At 43.0% G+C, this 8,570-nt stretch overlaps 1 protein-coding gene across 2 annotated transcripts in view; it reads left to right on the forward strand.

Moving 5' to 3' along the window:
* ATXN7L2 (ataxin 7 like 2) overlaps window positions 1-8,570 on the forward strand; it is a 28,609-nt gene that overhangs the window by 18,716 nt on the left and 1,323 nt on the right. For both annotated transcript variants that reach the window (XM_020805310.3, XM_020805311.3), the window contains one exon: window positions 1,921-2,794. In XM_020805310.3, the coding sequence (XP_020660969.3) occupies window positions 1,921-2,794 (874 nt within the window). The remainder of the gene's footprint in view (window positions 1-1,920; window positions 2,795-8,570) is intronic.

Genomic DNA, 8,570 nt, shown 5'->3' on the forward strand with positions numbered 1-8,570 from the left:
ACGTGTTTAAACTGTTCAGTGATTGTAGTTCTCTGGTAATGTCTGAAAGAATGACAGTAAAATAGGTTATCTTAAAGCAATATAAAACCACCAGCAATATGCATAAAACAAATGGTAAAACTATCAGCATGAATAAAAGAGGAAAAAGCAGAGTAAAAAACAGTAACAAGCATTTTTACAAATACTTTGGAGAACAGAAAGTGTCTGGCCTGGTACTGAAAAGGCCATAATGTAGACACGAGGCAAACTCCTCTGAGGAGGGAATGCCATAGATGAGGCACCAGCACTTGCAAGGCTATTCTTTCAGCGGCTCATGTTGCCTTGTCTGTTGGAAGCTCCTAAAGATGGGCCTCCAATGGTGCCTTTACAGTCTAGGGAGGTAAATGGATTCAGAAATGGGAAACACCCATTTTTGGACTCTACCAGTCATCCAAACAGAGGGTTTCAGTCCTGGAAGAAGGTTGGGATATAGAATATATAGAGATGCATGTGTGTCTGCATGTGCACATTTGTCTACACACACACACACGCACGCACGCACGCACGCACGCACGCACTCTCTCTCTCTCTCTCTCTCTCTCTCTCTCTCTCTCTCACACACACACACACACACACACACACACACACACACACTCATTAGCTTGGTGGGTCAGGTTATGGTTGTGGTGGAAGATACTGTATGTGAAACTTGTCACTTGTGGTGAGTTCATCTTTATTGCAACAGCGTTCCACACAAGACTTCCTCAGGCACTAGAAAGGTTTATGTTTATTGCATTTTCCCCATTGCAATCTCTTCAGTAGAAGTGAAGTGTCCAGAGAAGAGACATCTGGATCCTTGGCAACAGTTGATGGTCAATTTATCATGGAGATCAGGGCCAGGGGGTGGGGGTGGGGGGAGAAGCTAGACTGGCCCTTCCAGCCAGATCTTATGCATCTTCACTCAGAAGTGAGGCTTACTGAGATCAGTGTGGAATTTATTCCAAAGTAAGTACACCTAGGGTTGCCACCAAAACCAGTGTTTAGAACTAGTACCAATAAATGTGACATGTCTATATAGACAATATTTTTAGCTCTTACTAGGTGCACAGATAACAGGAGCATTTAAATTAGGGCCTCATTCTATAGCTTTGCCATTAATCATTGCAAACCACTGTCAGTAGAAACATTTTAATTTTTCAGTTGACCTTTTGGTCTGGAGAGGGGGTTCCAGAAGTAGACAGGAATGTGCTGATGGAACTTTGGGTAGCGTGGACTAGGCCAGGAAGTGTTTTTAATCTAAAGCTAGAAAGTCCTGATTTCTTATTCCTTGTTTTAACAATAGCAACAAATTCCCTCTCTCAAATTATATGGCTGAAATGAAGATATTTGGAAAGGGAGGGAGTAATTAGAATTAGTTTTTGTTGGAAGGACTGTGGTCTCTGTTTATTTCTGGTGCTTCATCAAACAAATTTTTGACAATGGAGCTCAGCCTTTACTTCTAAAATGCATGTATTTTGTTGCTGAACTCTACCCAACCCTTGTATTTTTCTGGGGCTTTCAGCCCTACTCTCTCCAGTAGGTGGCACTGAGCTACAGGGTTTTGGTGGTACATCCTTTATGAACAGGAACGGGTATCTGAACAAAGGGAAAATGAACACCAGGGACTGAGTGAGGAGAAGAAAAGGTTGGGAGGAGGCTGATGATTTGCAAGTCTTTGTGTTTGTGAAGGCCTTTGGAATTTGACAGTAAAACAGGAGGAAAGAGAAGAACTTGGGATCTGAAGGGTATGGGGATAGAGGGGTGCCATGTAATTTCTAAAATCTGGGAAAAATCTGAGAGCCTGTGTGGTGTGGGTAGGATCTTGGGAAACCTAAGCTTAAAACAAATCAAGAAGTAGGATCCAAGTTCTAATTGTTCCCATTTTTTCATTGGCCCAACCAGAAGGATCCCTCCAGCTGCTGATCACCAGATTCTCTCCGCACCATCTGCTGTGCTTCTGGGCTTCTCCACTTCCAGCACCTCCCCGAGTTGCAGCTCCTCTCTGGTTTGCAGCTTCCCCCACAGCCTTCCAGGGCGGACCTCTGTGTCTGGTGCAGCTTCAGCCACACTAGCCTCCCGGGACAGTCGCAGCCACCACAGTTCGAACTATGCAGTGGGCTCGCCTCATGCTGCAGCTGCCTGTAGCCAGTCAGACTGCATCGGGGGGAGCCAGTCCATCACCTCCCCACTCCCGGCCCATACCCCGTCACCATCCTTCAGCAAGTTGCCTTTGACGAAGGCCAGCAAATCTTCTAAAGCCAAGGAGACAGCTGGCAACGTGGAACCAGAGGTCTTGGCCCGGAAGCGCAAGCAATCTCCCTCTGCTCCCACTAGCCCACCCTACAAACAGACTTGCTTCCTGGAACTGGGCAAGAGTAAGGCAGCTGGCTGCCAGATCTCCCACCCCCCCACCAAGGCCAAGCCATCTGTGATTCCCTCCTCTGCTCTTTCCCTGAATGGAACTGTCTCGGCAGGTGCCAGAATCAAGAAGGTCAGCCATCTGGACTGCAGGGCTTCCAGCCATGTACCAGTCAAAGCCTCACAACTGGAGAACCGGGGCTCCTCACTAAATGGGCCCAAGGCATTGCCAGCCAGCTGCATCTCTGATGAGGAGGCCAAGAGGCGCAAGAACACAGCCACTTACTGCAGGCCAGTGAAGGCCAAGCACTCCCCATCGTCCTTGCCTTCCTCCTCTTCATCTGATTTGAGGGGCTCTGTCCGAAGGAAGAAGCCGGTTGTCTCCTTGGGTTTTGAGGAGAAGCAGAACACAATGAAGGTAATATTGTTGTCTTATATTCATGCTATCTGTGTGTGTGTGTGTGTGTGTGTGTTGTAACCTTTTCCTCCCACCTTCAGAGAAATGTGTCGGCTGCTCTTTTCCTCCACTGACAGGCTGGCACTATGGAGACTGCATTCTAATCTTTCCTGCTGCAAGGCGGGCCACTTCATAATTTGCTGTCTGTAATGTCTCCTATTATGCCAAAGAAGCCAATACATTCAAAACAAGATGTGTAACACCATTCCCTCTGTTGAATCCTTTATGGGAGGTTTGGGACAAGAGACAACATTTAAAACTGTGCAAGAGAAAAGAGAAGTCTAACTAGCTTTTATTTTCCATAAGCTTTTTAACCAGTGGACACAGCTATTGGCTAGATTACCATTTAAAATTATATTTAGTAATAATAGGTATTTTGGTTGGAGGCATGCTTGCTTTGGGGGCATGTGTGCAAAGTAATGCAACAACAGGAACAAAAAATATGATTTCATCACTCACATGTGTAAAACTGCATGCCTTTTAAAAATAAATAAACTTTATTCAGGTGATCAGTCAAACAAGTGCTTATTTGGTTAATGAGGTCAATGATCAGGTGTGGGTTTGAGAGCTAAGGACATATGTGGTGGGGTATTTAAGGCTATTGTAGTTCTTGTTCTCACAGGGAAGTGAAAAATGCCAAGGGTAGGCTTTCTTAAGAATAAATGTTTGCTTTGGTTTATTAAATTATATTCAGTGCTTGTAACTGCTGTCTGAACTCTTACCTTATGCTACTTTCATTTTATTTTTAAAATGGCAATTTTGCTCTTTCAGTTTTGAAACCTATTCAATTTAATTGAATCAGCAATCGCTGAAAAGTAAAATGGTTAATTAAAAGTATTTTATTGGTGGACAGTTATACATCATATCGGAGCCTTAGACTACAAGCTTTCTGTGTGCCTTTTAAAACAATTTGTAGGGTTAAGTGCATTGATTGTTTTAGTGGGCTAGCTAATGCTTAAAATGCTAAAAGCAAGCTTTTGAACTTTACTGAACGTTTCCATTCCTGCACATTCAGAGGCATGAAAAAAGAGAAATAACATACAAGCCAGTCTCTGCATTTTCGTCTGCTTCATTATTCTCAAAAGAACAGTTAGGCTGTACTAGGGATCCATCCTTTTTTCTTAGCAAAGATACAGTGCCGATAAGATCATCTTTTTTTCCCTAACACAGAGGTACAGTGATGGAAGAATATTTACTACTGAATATCTTCCCATCAAGCTGCTGTGAGGCACAAATCCTCAGCAGGAGGAAGGATGACATCCCTGGTAAACAGCTCTTTTTAAAGGCAGAGTAGCAGTGCTGAAACAAGTGTTAATTATTTTGGACATAGTTATGTTCTGCTTTAAGAGATTAGTTTGCACAAATCCCTGTAAATGGAATAGTTGCAAGGAGACCAGATGAAGTATATTCAAAGCAAATCTGAGATTTATTCTATACCATATTTTTGTTTCCAATATCATTGAGATTTCACAAGTCCCTTCTTGAAATGGAGGGAGGTAAAGCAGAATCTGACTAGTTGTTTAGCAAAGAACTGGTTGAGATTAAGTTGATGGCATTAAAAATCTTGTGGCACTCCTTTTATCATTGCGAGTTTAGGATGATCACTCTGCTTGCAGATAGCAGAGGAGAGAAAATGTGAACAGCAATGTGTGATGATGACTATTTAAAATATCCCTTTGTTGCCTAGCAGTAAAAAAGAAAAAGGCAACTATTCCCAGTTAACTGCTGCACAGAAAAGACAGTTGTGCCCTGTTATGGTAATAACAGTATGTATAGCTGACAGCCATTGCTGTTGTTTAATATAGGTGGGAATTTGGCCCTGTCAAAAACATCCAGAGAGCTAAAGGTTCCCCAAACCTGAATTACCTGTTGCCTCTTTTTCTTGTGTAGAAGAGTGATTCTTTATCAAATAAAAGAAGTTATTTTAGAAATCATGCTTTCAATAATACCAGATGCCTTGAAGATTTAGTATCAAGGCACAGTCAAGAAAACATTCCTCAGTTTTTATGAATTCAGTCTGACCTGACCAAATGCCAAACATAGCAAGAAGAAATTGTCACTTCTAGAGCTGTGTTACTACAGGCCAGACAGAATGTAGTTGGCATGAAATTAAAGTTGACAGTTGTTTCTTAGGTTAACCTTACCTGCATTGATTTGGGGCAGGGATTGGAAACCTTACTTTTCTGGACTGTAGCTCCTGGAATCCTTCCAATGAAAAATAACTTTTTGAAGGCCTGATTTGGAGTTGTCAGTCTTGGCTCTCAAGTGTGAATCCTTATCAATAGAATCAGAGAAGTGGAAGGTAACTGAGAGGTCATCTAATCCAACCCATTACTCAGTGTAGGCTCTGCAGTGTATTAGGTATCCTTGTCAGATAATTGGCAGTCTGTAAGTCTCTCTTCCTCCCGGGAAGGAAGGCCCTCTGCTCCGCTAAGGTAGCCTGTTCCATTGTCAAAAATACCACTAGAGTGCTGCAGTTTCTGCCCTCTGTAACCAGAGAGAAGTCTGCTCCCTCCTGCATGTGTCTGCTCTTCATCTTTGAAGACTGCTGTCGTAGTGTTTTCTTAAGCTTTTCTTCATCTCCTTTAATTCTTCCTCGTAGTACTTGGCTTCCAGCTCTCTCAGTACTTTAGCTTGCCTGTGTCCTCCTGAAAATGTGGCAGCAAAATTGAACACAGTACTGTAGATCACTGGTTCTTAACCTTGGGTTACTCAGGAGTTTTGGACTGCAACTCCCAGAAGCCTTCACCACCAGCTGTGCTGACTGGGGTTTCTGGGAGTTGCAGTTCAAAAGCATCCGAGTAACAAAGGTTAAGAACCACTGCTGTAGATGTTGCCTGGTTAGCAGAGAATAGAATAGAACCTTTGTGTGATCTGGACAGAACACTTATTTTAATGCTGGATAAGATTCCATTCATTACCTTAATAGCAGCACTGCACTGCTAGCTCATCTTTGGCTTCTGATCCATTAAAATATCCACATCCTCTTCATGTACTACAGCTCAGCATGGTCCAACCCATCTCATATTGATGCCTCTCTCTGTATCATGTATACATGGTAAAATGCAGGACTTTATCTTTATTGATCTTCTTTTTCTTGGTTTTGACTCACTGTTGCAGGTGTAGGTCCCAAGTCTCTGGTCTAGCTCCAAATGCCATTCCCTCTTCTCTGCTGCTAGCTCTTCAGCGTTGTGCCATCTGTAGATTTCATGTCCTCTATATGCCCTCATGGACGTCATTTATAAAATTGTTGAATAGCATAGGACTGAAGCTAGAACTCTGGCCTTGGCACTCATGTAGGTCTTCTTGAACCATCCTCTTACTCATGCTGGGTTACAGATCCTTCATTTCTTCTGCTTTTCTCAGGTCAAACAGAATTCCCTTTGTAGAAGACAACTGAGGCAAAATAAAAGCTGGGTTGTTCCACTTTGCTCTACAACTTGCTCATACTTCACTCTTTTCCCCAGGCAGCTAGCTAACTGAAACCTCCTTACTTAGAGTGGTCGAAATGACTAGATAGGCGGGGTATAAATACAATCCATCCATCCATCCATCCATCCATCCATCCATACATCCATACATACATCCATACATACATACATACTTCAAATTCTTGCTCTACATAGGCAAAAAAGCTTTCTTTTTATTATACGTAGTTGCTTTCAGCATCCCTCACAGACCTCAAATCATTCTAAGGTTTCCTAACAACACCTTGCAGTTGTAGACCATTCAGTAGGACTTTTAGTTAGTTATATTTTCTTCCTTCTATATCCTATACACGTCCTTTTTAGGTCTCAGCATATCTGAGAACTCCCTTTGCAGTCACTCTGGTTTCTTCATATGTCTCACTCCCCCCCACCTCATTTCTTCTTCTTTTTTTTGGAATAGTTGACTGCTGTGCCTTCATTATTTTGTATTTCACTTTTCTATCATCCATCTTGAATTCTCATCTTCCTTGGAATTTCTAGCATGGGGCCCTACCCAACATTTCTCTGAGCTCTTTAAAATAATCTTTCTTAAAGTCCAGGGTACACACCTCACCATGTTCAATTTTCAAATACTTCATTGTTTAAAAAAAAAAGATGGGGGGGGAGACAACACAGCCGCTTCCCACCACTTCAGTTTCATCGGGCTATTCTTCCCTATTGGTCAGAATGAAGCCTGTGAGAACAGATCCCCTTGTTTCTTCCTTCTCTTTCTGAGTGATGAATTTGTCAGCCATGCAAATCAATAATTCATTGGATACTCCATTCCTAGGTATGTTAGACTTGCAGCAGATTGTCAGCATCATTGAAACCTTCCATAATCACTGTTGGTTGCTTCTATGAACATTTTACACGTTTCATGAAAATCTCAACCATGTCCTTCAACTGGCGGGGTGTTATGTTTCATATTGTCATGATAATATCATCTATCTTGCTCCCTCCTCCTGTCCCTGGAGAGATCCTTTCAACAGTTTTTTCCACTTTCAAGTTCATGAGTCTCTGTATACACACTCAACATTCTTTACACGGCTTGCTGTGTGGCCTATCCTATTGGAAGAAGACCTGCTCTTCCATTAGGTAAAGGTAAAGGTTCCCCTTGACAATTTTTGTCCAGTCGTGTTCGACTCTAGGGGGCGGTGCTCATCCCCGTTTCCAAGCCATAGAGCCAGCGTTTTGTCCGAAGACAATCTTCCGTGGTCACATGGCCAGTGCGACTTAGACACGGAACGCTGTTACCTTCCCACCGAGGTGGTCCCTATTTATCTACTTGTATTTGCATGCTTTCGAACCGCTAGGTTGGCGGGAGCTGGGACAAGCGACGGGTGCTCATTCCGTTGCGTGGATTCGATCTTACGACTGCCGGATCTTCTGACCCTGCAGCACAGGCTTCTGCGGTTTAGCCCACAGCGCCACCACGTCCCTTCCATTGATACTCTCAAATTATGAAATCCTACCAAGTCGGAGATGGTACTTGCCTTTCTATATCAGTGTTCAACATTTATCCTGCTTTGTCACACATGTCTTTTCTCCTAATACTTGGTTCAGTGCTTACCTCTGAAATGTTGCCTCCATCAGAATTTGCACCAACCTCTGAATTTTACAGTGCCTCCATTCCTCTCTTCACTTTTTATTTCTGGGTGGTCTGGCTGGAGGAGCTTTTCTGAAAATAAATGAATGGAATTGAGTACCTTTGGAAATGTGTGACCCTCTTCAGATCAATTCCAAGCCTGGGAGAGTGGTCCCAGCCAAGAACTATAAGGTAGTAATCACAGTAAACCACATCAAGATACAGGAGGGCTTCTGAGAACTAGGAGAAGCTAGTGATAGAGATAGAGATGCCCTGTGGCCAAGGTTCCTGCTAAGCTGGGCGCACGGGCATGTGAATCTGCTTCCCTCTATGCCGCTCTCTTCCTTCTCTGCACAGTGATTGCATTAAGTTCAAGTCGTGACAGAACCCAGAGTCGCGCACACAGGCAGAGCAAAGCCACAACAGAGAGGGTTTGTTGCCTGTGGCCCAGATCTATCCCACAGGTTGTTGGCTTCTCAGCTCTGATATATGTGCAAAAGACTAATGTATTTGAGTTTTAAATCTTCTGTCTTGTCACTCTTTTTTGAATGGATTTATTTTGTAGAATCATCACATGGTATAGCTAGAAGGTCCTGTCCAACTCCACAAATGTAGGAATCCTCATCTAATTAGGATATATGTGTATATTGCTTTTCTTGCCCTTATATTCAAATTGGTTACTGTC

The sequence above is a fragment of the Pogona vitticeps genome, chromosome 4 (genome assembly GCF_051106095.1).
Source record: "Pogona vitticeps strain Pit_001003342236 chromosome 4, PviZW2.1, whole genome shotgun sequence".
Lineage (NCBI taxonomy): Eukaryota > Metazoa > Chordata > Lepidosauria > Squamata > Agamidae > Pogona > Pogona vitticeps.